The sequence below is a fragment of the Octopus bimaculoides genome, chromosome 4 (assembly GCF_046866305.1).
Source record: "Octopus bimaculoides isolate indiv1 chromosome 4, ASM4686630v1, whole genome shotgun sequence".
In the NCBI taxonomy this organism is placed as follows: Eukaryota; Metazoa; Mollusca; class Cephalopoda; order Octopoda; family Octopodidae; genus Octopus; species Octopus bimaculoides.
Genome location: NC_142931.1, coordinates 95,218,067 through 95,237,044, shown reverse-complemented (window position 1 = coordinate 95,237,044; position 18,978 = coordinate 95,218,067). Strand labels below are relative to the sequence as shown.

The window sequence follows — 18,978 nt, the reverse complement described above, 5'->3', positions numbered from 1 at the left end:
TGTGATTATGTTGTGTGATCATTTGTGCATTTTTGTCTGTGATAAAATTTAAATGTATGGAAAAAACGGTGATTGCAGGTGCTAAATGCTTCATTATATCAATTAAGTAGAGTGGGAGAATTGTATTTTAAAATATGGAACGCCTCCTTTAAGCAAAGCTTGCAGTTAGAGCGCTGGCCCTGGTATGGAGTTCCGGAATCTAGGATGGACCATTTTAAAGTATACTGGGTATTTGTGCTCTTGAGGTGATGAATGTGGTTGGCTAATGTTGTAGATTTACTGTGTTTGTCATATCTAAAAGAGTGCAAATGGGCTGCGTAGCGATGTTTGAAGTTTTTAGTTGCACCTATGTATGTAGCTGTAGAGTTATGTAATAGATTTCTTACGGTTTCAAATTATTGTGTAGCACAGCCAACAGTAGTGCCCCAGCATTACTGCAGCTTTAAAGCTGAAAGAATTTTTAAAATTATAGAAATATACATATATATATGTGTCTGTGTGTGTGTGTGTGCATATATATATATATATATATATATATATATATATAAAAGTGATGCAAAATAACTTATCATTTCAAACACTTGAAGACACCCTCTAATTTTATTTAATTTAGTGCAAAAACTCAATCTGCAAAATTTCAGCACAAGTGAAGACATTTTAGAGTTTGCTGCCATCCACTTAACATTTTGTAGATTGTTATTTTTCTCTTTGTATTTACTGTACATTTTCTGTTTCCTTGCCATCTTCTACTGGCCCTGACATGCAACTGTTTAAGAGATTCAAAGCAAAGTGGGTGGAAATTGACAAGAACAATTACCAAACAGCAACAGATGACCCTAACATTGCAGAGAAAATCTCAGATACTGAAGAAATCATTCAATTTGCTCAAGCTCAGCTATATGAACAGCAGCCTTGTGATGACTGCAAGGAATTGCTCAAGCTAATGCACATGTTCCTCGGTAGTCAGGAATCAACTTTAAAGCACCCGGAACTTATCACAGAGCACGATAAGTACTGCACTCAATAAGTTTTTGAGACATTTGTGGTACCTCTCTGAGGAGCTTGTGGTGCTTGGATTTTTTGATTCAGATGTTTTCGCATGTGACAAAAAAACAAAATGAAGCATGCTCTGCAGAAACCAGTTGACTCAAAACTGAGCAAACAAGCATCAATAAATCCTTAGTCAGCTGGGCAGGATTTCATTATTGTCAACACAAAAAGATTCTTTGAAATCCTAGAGGCGCGTTGCACTTATCTTGAAAAAGATGCTGAAGAATGGAATGATGATGAAAGTTATGCGAATGCAAGAGATATCACATATGGACTCAAAGTGGTAAACGATATTGCAGAAAGAGGTGTACAACTGATAGAGGAATACAACAAACTGATAACCAATGATGAAGAGCAGAAACAATACCTTTTTCAAATTATTAAAAGTTTCAGGTCATCACTCTAAAACAAAAACAAGAAAACATTACTCTTGCTTCACAAAAAACAAAAATAAACTTACATAAGTGATTATGATATGCCTACTGGGGAAACTTCCACATTAAAAAAATGTTAATGCGCTACACACTGTACCTCACTACATACTATAGCCTAGAATGTCATCATTTTTTTTTTCAAATTAGATTAACTAGGTACGCATCAAACTGGTTCTGGCAAAAATATCAACAAACAATATTTTTGAGCACAAAGTGTATACATTTATTTTTAAATCTTAGTAGCAACCTCTAAGTTTCTCTTTTTCAACCCCAAACTTTGCATACAATGCTTTCTTAGGAATATGAATAAGATATGTGGGTGGCTCCCTGAAAAAAAAAAAAAAAAATTTTTGCCCCCTTTTTTGTGTCACCATAATATATATGTATTTATGTCTGTATATATATATATATATATATATATATATATTACGTTGCTATATTACATGGTAATTAGGCATGGGCTCTGAATGTAGAGGACATGCATAGACTGAAGAGGAATGAAGGTAGTATGCTCTATTGGATTTGTAACATCAGTGTGCATGACCAATAAAGCACAATTGCGTTGAGAGAAAAGTGAGGCATAAGAGGGATTAAATGTGGCACGTAAGAGAGGAGAATGCATTGGTTTGGACTTGTGACATGTACAAGTAAAGACAGCTGTATACAGAAGTGTCTGTCACTGAAAGTGGATGGTACCTATGGAAGAGGGAGACTCATGGAGACATGAGATGAAGTGGTGAGAACCAACCTTAGGACATTGGGGCTCATGGAGGAGCTTGATGCAATTCAAAACCAGTAGATAGAATATGTGCTTTCTGTGGCTAAAGAGTTCTTTAACTCATATTTCTAGCAATGCTGATGCTCCCTGCACCCTTCGTCACTGTTTAGTAACGGTGAATTATTTCCTGTTTGGTTTTGAATTGCATCTAGCTACCTTAATTATCATACAATTTTTACATTATCATTATCATTTTGCGGAATCAGCCACTGATCCCTATGATAAAATCTGTATATACTGACGGGATAAAATTTAAGTTCACCACCCACAATGGAGTAAGCATTACTGATGAGCATTAAATTTCATGTGAAATTGGCATATCAATCTAATGTCACTTAATTGTGGTAGGGAGATTGTCTCCCCTGTCAGTAAATAGAAAATGTGCTTTCTGTGGCTAAAGAGGGGTCTGCATGAATACTCATATATAGTAAGAGGAAAAATGAGGGTGGAGAAAGAAAAATGATCATTAGGTACAGCAAGACAAATAATGATGATAAGATGCCCCACCCCATCCCTGGCATAAGCTGAGTAGAAGTGGGTAGATGATTTGTAATATTGTATGGGAAGGTAAACAAGGGTAGTAATGATAATACAGTTGCTACAGTGTATCATGTAGTTGCTACAATGATGATACAGATGATACAGTTGATACAGTTGGAGCGGGGTATGGTTGGGTAGTTGTGCCATAAAACATACAGTTTGGGTGAAAGTCACTGTAATGGGTGTAGAACCTAAAACATACCACTTCCAGAACTCAGTTTTGCTGAGGAGAGCATGCTTTTTGAGAACCTCATATTGCTAGAAATCCCTATATCCTTCGTCATCTTGTCCATCAGTCTTAGGGTTCTGCAGTCAACTTTCACCACTTCATCCCATGTCATCTTGTGTTTTCCTTTTCTGCTGGTTCCAACATTGGTTGTCAAAAGATATTACACCAACATCACTTGTCAAGCGATGTTGGGAGGACAAACACAGACACAAACGTATACACACACACACACACACACACATACACACACACACACTGGGCTTCTTTCAGCTTCTGTCTACCAAATCCACTCACAAGGCTTTGGTTGGCTGAAGGCTATAGTAGAAGATACTTGCCCAAGGTGCCAGGCAGTGGGACTGAACCTGTAACCATGTAGTTGATAAGCAAGCCACTTACCACGCAGCTACTCCTGCGATCATCACCACCATTGTCGTTTAACATCCACTTTCCATGCTAGCATGGGTTGCACGATATGACTGAGGACTGGTGAAACCAGATGGCTACACCAGGCTCCAATCTAATTTGGCAGAGTTTCTACAGCTGGATGCCCTTCCTAACGCCAACCACTCAGTGTAGTGGGTGCTTTTACGTGCCACCGGCACGAAGGCCAGTCAGGCGGTACTGGCAACGGCCATGCTCAAAATGGTGTATTTTATGTGCCACCCACACAAGAGCCAGTCCAGGGGCACTGGCAACGATCTCTCTCGAAAGTCCTTACACATGCCGCGGGCACAAGTGCCAGAAAGGTGACGCTGGGCACAGGTGCCATCACGATTTCGCTTTCGCTTGCCCCAATAAGTCTTCTCAAGCTGAGTTTCGTGTCCAATGAAGGAGACGACGTTGGCATGGGTGCCAGTAGTCAAATTTAACTCGATTTCCATTTCACTTGCCTCAACAGGTCTTCGCAAGTGGAGTTTAGTGTCCAATGAAGGGAGGTACGCATAAGTGGACTGGCTGAGGCCTTAGATTTAGGTCTCACTTGGCTTGCCGTGTCTTCTCATGCACAGCATATTTTCAAAGCTCTCGGTCAGAAGTCATCGCCTCGGTGAGACTCAATGTTCGAAGGTCGTGCCTCACTACCTCATCCCAGGTTTTCCTGGGCCTGCCTCTTCCACAGGTTCCCTCAACTGCTAGGGTGTGGCACTTTTTCACAGAACTATCCTCATCCATTCTCGCTACATGACCATACCAGCGCAATTGTCTCTCTTGCACACCACAACTGATGCTTCGTAAGTTCAACTCTTCTCTCAAGGTAGTAATACTCTGTCTAGTATGGACACTGACATTACACATTCATCGGAGCATACTGGCTTCATTCCTTGCGAGCCTACGCATGTCCTCAGCAGTCACAGCCCATGTTCCACTGCCATGAATCATGGCTGTTCGTACACATGCGTCATACAGTCTGCCTTTTACTCTGAGTGAGAGGCCCCTTGTCACCAGCAGAGGTAAGAGCTCTCTGAACTTTGCCCAGGCTATTCTTATTCTAGCAGCTACACTTTCAGTGCACCCTCCCCCACTACTAACTTGGTCACCTAGGTAGCGGAAGCTATCAACTACGTCTAGTTTTTCTTCCTGGAATGTTGCAGAAGTTGTTTTCTGCACATTTACAGTGTTTATAGCTCCTGAACATCTGCTACATACAAAAACAAACTTCCTAGTTAACCTTCCTTTGATATTGCTGCACCTCTTATGTGTCCATAGCTTGCACTGGGTACATCTTATAGAGTTTCTACCTACGCCTTTTCTACAGATTGAGCAGGGCCATCTACCTGAAGGGGTTTCTGTGTTGTCTACCTTCCTACTTATTAGGACTTTGGTTTTAGCTAGGTTGACTCTAAGGCCTTTCAATTCTAGTCCTTACTTCCACACCTGAAACTTCTCCTCTAGTTCTGATAGTGACTCAGCAATTAGTGCAAGGTCATCAGCATAGAGGAGCTCCCAGGGGAATCCTGTCTTGAATTCCTCCGTTAACGACTGGAGGACTATGATAAATAGGAGGGGGCTGAGGACTGAACCTTGGTGGATCCCTACCTCTAACCAGAATTCTTCACTGTACTTGTTGCCAACCCTCACCTTACTGATAGTGTCTCACAAACCCAAACTGCATCTCATCTAAACTGACTCTCTCCCTAATTAGTTGGGCTATGACCCTCTCCATGATTTTCATTACCTGATCTAACAACTTGATACCTCTGTAATTATTTGTATCTAAAGCGTCACCTTTACCTTTGTAGCAGTTGACTATGGTGCTACTACACCAGTCATTGGGTATGACTCCTTCATGTATCACCTGGTTAACAATACGGGTGACTAGGTTATAGCCGACACTGCCTGATATTTTGAGCATCTCTACAGTGATTCCTGAAGGGCCGGGGGCTTTCCCTGTCTTCATACTCATAATAGCTTTATCTACCATGGTACTGTCAACTCGAATCGCTGGTCCCTCTGTTGGGTTGACATTCTGCAGACTCTCTTTCTCCCGTTCGTTCTCTTTATTGAGCAACCTTTCGTAGTGGTGTCTCCATACCTCTTTCTTTGCAGCTTCATTTAGTGCAAGTGTACCATCATCCATGTGAACACATTTCTCTCCTACGACATCACAATTCTCTCTCACACACTGTCTTGCAACACGAAATACCTCAAGTCTTTGGTCCTCACGGTGCAGAACATTGGCAAATATTTTCTTATCTGCTTACCCTCTGGCTAAATAAACCTGTCGCTTAACTTCCCTTCTGGCAGTCTGATACAATTCCCTGCTACCACCGTTCTTCCAGTCCCTCCAAGCCTGTTTCTTTTGTCTAATAGCCATGTCAACAACATTGTTCCACCACCACGTTATTTTGGGTCGAGAGGGGACTCTGGTCAGTGGCCTTCAGCAGGTTGTCCCGTAGAAACGTCCAGTTGTCTTCTACATCGTGTGAAGCTACTTACCCTTCTAATTCGTCAAAGGCCTCAAGTAATAAGTCTCTAAACCTCTGTCCATTCGCAGGATCTTTGAGCTTCCAGACCCTTCTCCTCCAAGCTGGTTGTCTCCTGGGCACCCACTTGGCCCTAATCCTGAAGTCACTAACTACTAGTCTATGTTGTGGAGTGCATTCTTCGCCTGGGAAGGTTTTGGCATTTATAAGCAGCCATCTTTCCCTTTTTCTGGTGAGGATGTAGTCAATTTGGCTAGAGTGTCTGCCAGAACGGTAGGTGACTAGGTGACTGGCAGGTTTCCTGAAGTTAGTATTGCAAACCATAAGGTCATTTGCGTCACAGAACTCCAGCAACCTGGCTCCCTCCTCATTGTGGGAACCAAAACCATAGCCTCCATGTACGCCATAGAAGCCCCCTGAATGTTGTCCAACATGACCATTGAAGTCACCAGCCACAAAGAGAAGGTCCCTGTCATATGTCAATGAGGTAATCTGCAGGAGGGTGTCATAAAATTGGTCTTTCTGTCTGTCAGGTAGCCCGGGCTGAGGGGCATAGGCCGAGATAATGGTTGCTAACCCATGGTGAAGGACTAATCTAACCTTAAGTATTCTATCAGATATTCTATCTACCTCGATTACCTTATCCACCCATTTCTCTGCAAGAAGTATACCCACGCCCCCGACCCCGTCTGAGTTCCCTGCCCAGAAAATCTTGCACCTGTGTTCTTTGCCTGTGAGGAACCTAACGGAACCTCCTCTCCACCTTACTTCTTGGAGGCAGCAGATATCGACACATCTCCGTTCAAGCATCTCAACAATCTCACCAGACCTACCTTTCAGTGTGCTGATGTTGAGAGTGCCAACCCTGAGGGTGTGGGAGGTATGGGCCCTTGGGACCCTGGGGCAGGGAACAGCCACGTCATGTACCTGAAAAGAGAGCTTGCATTTTGCAGAATTCATAAACAATCAGTAGCATTCATTTCAGCCTGCATCCACTACACAATATTTTGCACCACATGATCACAACCTTACATAGGAGATAAACCCTAAATGGGGGTGGGGTGAAGCCTTTAGAAGTGTTCATGGGAGACAGCCAGGGACTTACGGTACTGGTGGAGAAAATAGGAACTTCCGGTACTGGTGGAGGGGTGGGAGGGCGGGTGCACCGGGATCGAGAGAGACAGAGTAAAGCAGAGGGTTGAGGATTAAGCCATAAACACGAGACTGATAGGGATAGATATTCTTTAGGGACTTCTGTCACACAGTCTGAGAGAAATGGTAGTCATAGAAGCATAGAATGATTATGCCCGGACACGAGGGGGGAAACAACTAAATATAACGACATTGTAATGATACGGACAGAATAGTGAACTCTGGTAAGGTGTATGAATCAGAGCAAAATATGAGATACCGGCGAGGCTGAAACAAAAGGCAAATCAAACTTATCTGCTGGCCATGTCACTGAGTTTCATGTGTATATTCAGCAAAATTCTAGGAGCAAGTGAAAGACTCTGAGTGCTTGCGTTAGTTTATAGATCTGGTGAGCAGGAGGTAAACGAAAGAGGGAGAAGAAGAGAGAGAGAGAGAAGGAACAAGAGGGACAGAGTAAAGCATAGGGTTGAGGGTTAGGCCATAAACACGAGACTGATAGGGATAGATATTCTTTAGGGACTTCTGTCGCACAGTTTGAGAGAACTTTAGGGACTTCTGTCGCAAAAAAACAGAACTTAACTTAAGTTTCATTGTTTGTTTTGTAAATTTTTGACTGCATCTTTACCTTTTCTGAAAGAGTTAAAATCTATGAATTTAGGACAGTAACGAAAAATGTTTTCTTTTTAATATTGTACTGTTGTATACTTTTATAACTTGTCTTTCTTTTTCAGATATTCGGCAGCAGTTAAATGACCAGTTAAAATGTTTGGAGTATAGACTGGACACTGAAGTGGCCATTGTCCTTGAAATGGAGGATTTTTTTAAGAAGATCTCAGAAATAGAAAGTGAATATGGAAAAAATTTGGAGAGACTAGTCAGACAAATCAATACAAAACATAAAACTGAAAAACAGAAGTAAGTAGTCATTTATTCTTATTTACTTTCTTTCAAAGATTTCTCATGCTAGTATTTAGATTCAGCCTTGCTATGGTTGTTTTAAGGGTATAAGGTTTTACTATTTGAGTTTCTATTCCACTAATATCCTTTTTCCTTTTCTTTCTTTCCTTCTGTGTTTTCTATATTATTTTTATGGTATGAGCACATGTATGGCTATATAATTGAGAAGTTCACCCATATAATTCCTGATTTTATGCCACTCTGCAGCATCTTGGATAAACATTCTGTTAATACTTTGGGAGTGAAATGTGGTAGATGGAAACTTTTCCATACTGACATGGGTTTGTCAAGACTTATTGAAACAGTAGTTTATGGTCGAATGCCCTTCCTAATCTGACATCTTTTGTGTTTTTAATTAAGATAGGTGCTTTATTCCATACTTATGCACATCATTGCTATCCAAATAGTATCAATCTGAAAACATGGAGATTTACATATACAGGCTTCTGTACAGTTCCTGCCTATCCAATTTCACTCATAAGGCATAAGTTTTCTGAAAGTAGTAGTAGGTGCTACAAAGTAGAATCAAACTAAAAACCTTGTAGTTTCAAAATGGACACCTTAACCACATAATCAAGCTTGTGTATATGCAAGCATGTATGTATGTATGCAAGGCTTTTGTCCTCACTATCAACCTTGACAAAACTGTACTAATGTACCAACCTGCACCTGGACTGCCATACATAGAGCCAGCTATCTATATTGATGGCCACAAACTGAATGAAGGCAGTCGACAAGTTTATATATGGAGATGGCACTATCAACTGACACAGCTTTTTAGACAAAGAGATCATTGTATGAATAAGAAGGGCAACTGATGTCTTTACCACTCTGAAGGGTTATGTCTTATCCCTGAGAGGCTTGAAAAATAGCACTAAGTTGGCAGTCTCCAATGCCTGTATACTGACATGCTTATTATTTTTGTGTGAAACGTGTAGTTTCAACTAACATTCAAACACTTTTATCAACAGCGTTTGAGAAACATCCTGGGCATCCATTGGATGACCCATACTCAAGGTTTTAAAAAGAGCTAATGCTATGAGTATTGAGGCCCACTTCCACCATCACCATATGCACTGGGTTGGTCATGTTGGGTACAGCAGAATTCCCAAGCAAATGTTGTATAGAGAACTCAAGTATAACATATGCCAAGAAAGCAATTCAAGGACAATCTAAAACAGTGGTTTGGAATCTGTGAGATTTCAGAACAAGAGCAAGAAGACATTTCATGTAATAGGAAAATCTGAAAGCATATTTCAGTGAAATGCAAATGAATGGTCACACACAAGGAGATCAGCAGGTAAAGCCAATTCAGTTGTTCTCACCTAGTCTGTAATATGTGGCTGCATATGTATGTTTTTGTGCAGAAAAACCTATTACAAACTACAACTTTCTTACTGGGGCCAACCTCACATACACTGTCTGCAATAAAACATGTATCAATCACTTAGGTTTATCTAGGTACATGAAGGTGCACAGAGAAAATCATCAGAATAATCTAGAACAACCAAGAAGTTACACGAATTTGTATGAAAGTTGAATCTGCAACAAGTTCTGTGAGTTATTGGCAGGATTCAAGAGCTATGGTCATAGTCATTTGAGTTGACAGCCATCATCTATGTATGTGTTATAAAGAATGAGTGTAGGTGTGTTGGTGAAAGATGTACACAGAGAAAAAGTAGTTTTCTGTTCACTCTCTCCATTGCAAATGTAGTAAACAACTAATTAGTTAGTTAAGCAATTATAACCAATGCTACTGATTTTCACAAAATGAATGATATAAATAAAAACAGATCATCTTAACATTATTCATATGAACAATACTTGGTGAGTTTCAATGCCAAATATCTTTTCCACAAGTGTTTATTAAGAGAATCAATCTCATTCTATATGTAATCTATTCTACCATACATATCTCTGAAATAGACTTTCTATTTTGATCAAATTAGTGATGTGGGCAGGAGAGCCCATGTTGAAGAAGCATGCTGTGTTGTCAGTTACATCATCTCAGCTGCCTCGAGCTGTTGCATTCACTAAATGTAAAGCTCTGCAATGTTTGTGTGGTTGCAGATCATTGTCTTATGTGGATGCAACTCTAACAGCAATAGCAGAGTGCTGGAGTTTGTCTCTTTCAAGCAGAGCATGTGGTACCCATGCACTCAGCTTTTGACCCTCATCCATTGAGTGAGGGTGATGGGCGACAGTGTCATGAGAGCATCCCATTTTCCCTAGTGAGTGAGTTGGTTGGTTGGTGTGGATCTTCATGGATGGACTAGTTCAATTGATCCTCATTGAACTGAATATGTTGGCCAGAATGTGAGGTTGAATTTTCCCTCCCTGAAGTGTGAAAACCATTTCTGTGAGTTATAGCACTTTCTCTGTACATAGCATAAATGTCTTGAGTGGCTCAGGTAGCTTTGGAGCCTTGATTCAAAGTGAAGAGATACAGGCATCAAAAATGTTTATTTTTTCCTACTTGTAACTCCATTGTTATGTGAAAAGAAGTAACATTCTAATTTCAATAACAATAAAGAAAAGTTGCAAATGACATAGACCACTACAATGAAAATATTTTTTGTGTTAATTGATAACTGACAACCCATACTTTCAATGTCTATTACTAATTATAAAATTGTCCTGAATTCACATTTATTTTGGTTGGTCTGTCCATACAAACATTGTTTTTTAAGTTTGATTCCAGTTGAGTGGATATATTAATGTTCAGCTATCATTTTTATTTTTGCTTGAATCCCTAGCCAATGATTTATGATAAGAGAAAGTGATTGTGATTTTATGGCCTTTATGTTTAAATATAAAGTAAATACAGTAGCCATTAATTAACTTTCTGTTTATGTTAACACTGTTTATACCTTCTAAGTATGGCTTTACTCAATCCATGTGAAATGCCATTGCAACACCTGCATACATTCTAATTATACTGAGTTGTTGTTTCACTCCAGGTTTGTCTTAGTTCAAAAGATACTAGGTGTGATTTGAGGAAGATTTGATTTCTATTTCTAACAAATTGTGTCATAGCTCCTAGTAGCATTTGAAGAGGAATCAGATGCAGTGTGCAAGAGAAAGACTACAATGGCTTGGTCATGTGATTTCGATGGATGCCAATAGCTCCGTAAAGGTGTGTCAATCTCTCAAAGTGGATAAAACTTGTGGAAGAGGGAGACCCAGGAAGACATGGGATGAGGTACTGAAGGATGACCTCAAGACACTGAAACTTTCAGACGAGATGACAAAGGACCAAGATACCCGACACCTTGCTGTACTCAAGAAAACCTGTTCTCCACAACAAAAGTGTTAAGGCCAATCCTCCTGGTGAAGGGGATTGGGAACACTCCTGAAAACATGTATGCATCTTGAGTGTGTGTATGAATATATATAAGAATAAAGGGATTGATAGAAAGAAGTTATTGTCTGTAGGCCAAATTCCTTCTCTCAAAAACACCATTTTGAGCGTGGCCATTGCCAGTACCGTGTGACTGGCCCTCGTGCCGGTGGCACATAAAAGCACCCACTGCACTCTCGGAGTGGTTGGCGTTAGGAAAGGCATCCAGCTGTAGAAACTCTGCCAGATCAGATTGGAGCCTGGTGCAGCCTTCTGGCTTGCCAGTCCTCAGTCAAATCGTCCAACCCATGCTAGCATGGAAAGCGGGCGTTAAACAATGATGATGATGGTGAACACATGACTGAGCAAGTCTATCAGGCTAGTAATTGGTTCTAGGCAAAAATTCTAAACTGTCTCTGATTTTATTGTCTCTTATCTAGTAGTAATAGTATGAGGGACAATCACTTCTAAGGGAAGGGAAAGTGTAAGCATTATGCATGGACAAGGCTATAAAAGATATGGTTATAAAGGATTCTCTGGTCAGAGTGGCAAACACTCTTATGGGTTGGGGTATTTTACTACTATCAAAATGTTGAGGAATTAAACCCTAGGTATATAGGTCAAACAGGGCTTTTCCTTTAGTCTAAATAGAGCATCAATTGTTTTACAGATATCAATATTAGTTTAACCAATATTTTAACAGTAAGAGGTATACTAATAAAATATGCTAATAAAAATAAGAAGCATGAAGTAATGTCAGTATTGAATTCAGAGGCTATAGATAATGTGTAAAGTCTAAGGATATTAAGTATATTAGGTTCACGAAGATAATTTTGAATTATTAAAAAAAAAATTTTTTAAATTTAAGCTGATATATATAATAATACTATTTAGAAGGCACATAAAATTTAAGCTTTATTTTTATAATGTGAAGAAAAAATTAGTATAGGATTTATATTAGTTTATGGGTTTACTAAGGTTTAAGGGACAGAAAAAGAAAAAGGATATTAGGAATTAACAAGGACATCCAATACAGGAACCTGATGATTGATTAAAAGTTTCATTAGTCATGGATTTGTTTCAAGATTAACATGGGCTAATTAAAAAATATTAATTGAATAAGGATTAGATTAAATTTGGGCATAAGGATTAGATTTATTTAAGTAAAAAATACAAAATAAACAAGACACTATTGTTGTAAGCCCTGGAATAATGTAAATAACAACAACAATAATGATTCTTTTAAAGTCAAGCATTAAATAACGTAAAAACTTATGAAAATTTTCTATTCTTATAAGCTATATAGGGTTAAGATACATATTGAGAAACTAACAGCAATAGCAGAAGTGTTGTGAAAGAATATCTTCTATGGAGTAGATTTTAAATCTTATTTATCACAAGTAAATTAAATGTAAAGGTGAGAGATCAGGAATATAAGTTATAAAGGTTCAATTTCCAATTTAAAATATGTGCTAATTAATAGCCCTAGATGACCATGGTGGAAATTAAATTACTATAATTTGATAATTTTAACTACTTTATAAAAAACTATTTTTTTTAAAATTTAAAAGTGCGAGTAGAGCAGTGTACACACAATACCCAGAGGTCTAATCTATTATTGATTAGATTAGGATTATTTCTAAGTTTAAAAATTTCATATATTTCCATAGAACATAATTCACATCCATATCTATTATTTCTATAAGGTTGAGCTCTTCTTATAATTTCCCATTTAAGGCTAAAATTAATACCATTATCTTTTAACTCTCAAATTTTACTTGCCAATGTTGTACTATTTGCCTTGTGTCTAAGTCTAAAAGAGGACCTGTGGTTATATATTCTCTGTTTCACATTAATACTACATCCTATGTAAATATAATTCTCGGTTATTGTACTAATAATGCATCAGAGACAGTTTAGAATTTTTGCCTAGAACCAATTACTAGCCTGATAGACTTGGCTATGTCAAGATGGATTTTATGTATTCTTCCTCCCACTTGGTTTTGAAATGTTGCCACAATTATAATATGTCTATTCTACTGTGATTTTCTGCATTTTCCTGCAGCTGAAGATTGCTCTACATATTGCATTTAATGTAATGCTCGCATTACTTAAATAAATGGAGTAGCATGAAACGTGCGTACTGCAATCATCTTTGAAATCCGTGTTGCTTATTTTGATTTTTATATATATATATATATATATATATATATATTGCCTAGATAACAGCCTACTAGCAAATGTACTTACATATGTATATTCTGTGGGTATTGGGGTATACTACCTTCTACATGTATTTCCTATTTAGTACAGGGGACGTTTCATTTATGAGGACATATGCCTGTATTTGTCTGAGTGGTGGTTCCTTCAGGTTCTTGGATAAAATGCCTATATCAAGTCGGCCCAGTGTGCCTTCATGTTGGTCTTTGGCATGTTGGTAGAGTTTTGTAATCTCTCCACAATACTTCTAAATGTTTCGCCAATGTATGTGATATTCTTGTCTTCACAAGCACTATCTATGCACTTTATGCTGTAGAATACATTTCTAGTTCTACAGTTAATGCCAAGGTTAATTTGTCAACCCTGTACCATGTGTTTACTTTGTTTGCTTTGTCCCAAACTCTGTCTTTACTTCTGTATCTTGTGTGGGTGCCACCAGCTTCATTACATGTAATGCTATCTAACTTCTTTCTCACTCGCCTGTATACAGGAATCCTATCTTTCTGGTCATATCTGGTCATGTGGTGCATGAAGTTCTGTACATGTTTTCTTGTTTCATTGGGTTCGCATGGGGGACATGTTATTCATTATCCTAACTAAGTCTGCTATCAGTATGTTGATTTTCATATAGTGTGACAAAGCTGAGTTCCTGTGAAAAACATATTTAGAAGCTATGGGTTTTATGTAATTGGAGTGGAGGAGCTGCACTCTGTTGTTTACAGTGTCTAATGGAAGTTCACTATCAAGGACAGGGAGTCTATTGTTAACCCTTTAGTGTTCAAACTGGCTGTAATCAGCCAAAATTAATTCCCCTTTATTTGTTCAAACCGGCCATATCCAAAAGCTCTACAAAATCGCTAAAAAAATAAACAAATCACGTAATTGACTTCTCGTAGCTTTGAGATAATGCGAGATGAAACCTTTCTCGCCTTTATTCAAGTATAAATACTGTGAAATTGTTTCGACCACATGGTTTTTTCAACGTTTGAAGAGAAGAGTTTACCTTGATTGTGAAAGAAATGGCGTCAGCAAGTAGCGATTCCGATTTTGAAGGATTTACAATTGATGATATTGAAAAAAATAAATGAAAACAAAAGTATTTTGTCTTTGGATGAATCTGATATCGATATCAGTGATTATTTGTTGGACGAAAACATGGCAACATGGTAAAAAATCACAATACCAAACACTATTTCTGATTTTACAGAAAACACTGGCCACAACATAATTTACCTCCTGATGCTCAACCATTAGACTATCTGTTTTTATTTTTACCTGTAAGTTTTTTTGAAAATGTTGTGGAGGACACAAACAAATATGCGCAACATTTAATTACTGTTCGTGGAAGAAACAATCCACTATGGCAGCCAACTGCAGAAATGAGAGCGTTTTTCACAATCAATGTTATGTTTGGTGTTAAACTGCTTCCTCGACTGTGGAACTATTGGAGTCCAGCTGTAAGGTATGGCGATCCATATATTTCGAGTATAATGTCGAAGACGAGGTATTCGAAAATATCTCAGTATTTGCATTTAACTGATTCTGCAAATGCCCCAACAAAAATGACCCAAACTACGATCCCCTGTACAAAGTACGTCCTGTAATCGATTTACTTGTTAATAATTATAAAACTATTTATCTACCTGGGAAAAATCTCAGTGTAGATGAAGCCATGATAGGCTATAAGGGCAGAGTACATTTTCGGCAGTACATGCCTGCCAAACCTACTAAATGGGGGATCAAGGTATGGGAAGTTTGTGAATCAGAGACTGGATACTGTGTAAACTTCGATGTTTACACAGGTAAAAAATATAATGGAAACCGACCGCATGGATTGGGACATGATGTTGTATGGTCTCTTACACAACCATTTCACCATCTTGACTGTTTCTTTTCTCCAGTGGCTTTGGCAGAAAATTTTGCCCATGTAAGTACTTACATATGCAGTACTGTTATGGGAAACCATAAAGGTTTACCCTGTGAAATGAAAACAAAATTAAAAAAAAGAGGGGACATTTTACAAATGCAAAAAGAAAATTTATTGATTACTGCTTTTAAAGACAAAAGACAGATTTTATTTCTGTCTTCTAATGAACAGCCTGGTGTTGGTGCTGAGGGGAAACCCCTCGTGAATATTTGTTATAACAAATATATGGGTGGGGTTGATAAATCCGACCAATATCGGGCATATTACCCGGTTGGTCGACCTGGGAAGAAATGGTGGAGGTACATTTTGTGGTTTTTAGTGAATTTAACTATAGTAAATTCATATATTGTATATGTAAAAAGCCACAAAGTACCTCTGCCACTAAAAGACTACGACCACTTGAAATTTTGGGTTGACATCGCATCTCAGTTACGTGAGGGCTTTTCTTCTAGAAAGCACAGAACTGGGAGAAAAGCAAAATTAACTGAGGTGGATGTCAACAGAGAAAATATTGACTTCCATCAAGTTGAAAAGATAAATGGAAGAAAAAAAGTTTGCAGACTGTGTTCGCTGCAAAAAAGAAAAACTGCGAAAAGATATCAGGTCAAGACCTCATACATGTGCTCCTTCTGCAAAGTGCCCTTGTGTAAAGGGTGCTTTGGGCAGTTTCATGACAGAAATATGTCATAACTGTATTATTTTGTAGGTATATTATTTTATACATTCTTTTTCATTTTATTATAAATAATATGTGAAAGTGAGAACTACATATTAATTTTCACTATGTTACACACCTGTATTCACCTTTGCCTCTCCTGTTAATGAGATTTTTTTTATTAGATGCATTCTATTACGTAAATGAATTCGTTAAATTGTATACGAGTGCATAGCCAATGGTATATTGACTGGTAAAAGAGATTTGTACTTTATTTTCAATGATAACGTTTGAATGAAATATAGAAAAAGAGTAAAATCTACCGATTACACCTGTATTTTAATTAATTCAAATTAATGTACTTCATCTTGAAAAATGTAAAATTGTTGGTAGTTGACATCTGGGATAATTTTAGCAGCAAACCAAACAGGTAAGATGTATTAAGAATATGAATTTTAGTATTTATTCATAATGTTATTGTTTTTACATCTGTTAATTAAATTTATCTGCCCATAAAAGTCAAATTTAATCAGAAAGATCAGCTAAAATTACGTAATTACAAACCACTGGCATATAAGCACCCATTTACAAAGTTTCAAATCTGTATGTAGAAAATTAACCAAGTTAGAAGCAAATATTGTGGACACCCGACTTGAACCTGAATAAATCAAAATTAATGTGAACAGATAAGCATTACTTTGACAAATTAATCTGAATACTAAAGGGTTAAGGTGCCCAGTGGGGTAATCTATATTATTAACTGTCTTTAGTAGATTTTCTCAGCTGCTCTGTAAATTCTCTACTAGACTTTTTATTTCCATCTGTACATATTTTACTACTGCTATTAAGCCTCTTCCACCCTTGTCTTTCCTCAAGTACAGCCAGTTGATATCAGCTTTTGGATGGTGGGCTCCATACATCATCAGCAACTTCCTAATTTTTCTGTCAAGTTTCTTTATATCATTTCTGGTCCAGTCTATAATTCCAACTCCATATCTGATTAAGGGTACTGCTCCTGAATTTATTGCTTCAAAAAGATTTTTGGAATTCAGCTTTGACTGCGATAATTTTCTGACTCTCCTTGTGTACGCACTACTGGTAATTTGTTTCATTTCTTCATACTGCTTCCAGCATTCCCAAGTACTTATACCATTGTTCTTCCTCAACTGCTCTCATTATTTGATCATTTGATATTTCAATTCCCTGGCTTCTTTCAAATCTTCCTTCTTTCATTTTCAATATAGCGCACTTTTCTATCCCAAATTCTATACCTCCGTCATTTGAGAAAATATGAATTATATGTACAAGACTTTCAAGCTGTTTCTCATTTTTTGTATAAACCTTTATATCATCCATGAAATAGAGATGATTTATATGTCTGTTTCCTTTTCCCAAATCTTAAGCAATTTTAACTTTTCATAATATCATAGTGAGCAGTGTCATGGCCAATACAAACAGTAATGGAGATAAGCTGCCACTAAAGAATATTCCATGTCTAATGTTCACTTTTCTGAGTTTTTGTTTTCCTCTGATCACTTTAGTATTCCAATGTCTCATGCTTTCATTAAGCCTTTTCTCCATGTTTTTTACTATTCCAAACATGCTCATTGTTTTATTTATCCAATTGTGTGGTATCATGTCATATGCATTTTTTGTAATCTGGCCATGCTATATTCTCTCCCATCAATCTGCATCTACAATTTCTAATTATCATGTTATCAACTAATAAGTGATCTTTTTTTGCCCTACTTTGTTTTCTGCATCCTTTCTGTTCTTCTGCAAGTAAATAGTTACTTTCCCGATGGTTGCATAACTCCTCCGCACAAGACACTGGTCATAAGTTTCCACATTAGTGGTAAACAGTTTATAGGTTGAAAATTTGATTCCAAGTTCCCTTTCAAGGGATCCTTGAAGCATAGCAGCGTTCATCCACTTGTTGTCATCCTGGCAGGGATGTGGCCTTGCTGCAGGCATCATCCAGTTGCACAGTGATCCTTTCATGCAACTGTGTAAAGTTCTTCAGCCTTGTACTCCATCTGGGCCTGGTCCTTTGCAATTTGTCCTTAACTTTTGTCTCACTGTATATTTATTAATTCTGACGTCCTTTTGTCTTGGTACAGTTGCAAGTTGTCTTTCAACCTTTGTTAGCCACCCCACCTTTTCTTTATGTTTTGCCTGCCTATTCCACATCCTTCCCCAACATTCTTTACTTTCTTCTACATCTGGAATCAGTTCCTGGTGTTGGCCACCTTCTATTTCCTCAAATTGACACCTATTTGATTGAAACAGTCTGTTCTGTTCAAAACCTTTGCGTCTAGCATCATATCTTTTCAATTTGGCCTTTAATGCTGTCACCTTTTGTGTCAATTCTTCATGTACCATTTGATTTTGCGTTTCTTCTGACTTGTACTGTCCTTTCAATTTTCTGATTACTACCTTATTCTTGAACTCTCCTCTTATTATCCTATTCAATTGCCTCAGTTCTTTCCATGTCTTTTCCAATTTCATTCTTTTCCTCTTGGTTCTTTCTTTTCATTTGCTTCAGTTTTTTCGCTTGTAGCCTACTATGTTAGCTACAACATTAGCAGTAGCTATGATTAGCTGATTTGTTTTACTGATGTTTTCTGTTTTAACTGAGTTTAAAGTGTCTTTTACTTTGCCTGTGGCTTTCCTCACTTGTTTTCTGTCCATATATCTTACATTTGGTGGTACTTCATTGTTCCCATCAAACATTTTACCTCGCAACATTTTTAAAATCTCCTCATCATCATTCAA

General features: G+C 37.8%; 1 protein-coding gene across 4 annotated transcripts in view; it reads left to right on the top strand.

Annotated features, from left to right (window-relative positions):
* LOC106872494 (SLIT-ROBO Rho GTPase-activating protein 1-like) overlaps positions 1-18,978 on the top strand; it is a 654,858-nt gene that overhangs the window by 378,923 nt on the left and 256,957 nt on the right. For all 4 annotated transcript variants that reach the window (XM_089351041.1, XM_089351043.1, XM_089351040.1 and 1 more), the window contains one exon: positions 7,836-8,019. In XM_089351041.1, coding sequence (XP_089207167.1) covers positions 7,836-8,019 — 184 coding nt within the window. The remainder of the gene's footprint in view (positions 1-7,835; positions 8,020-18,978) is intronic.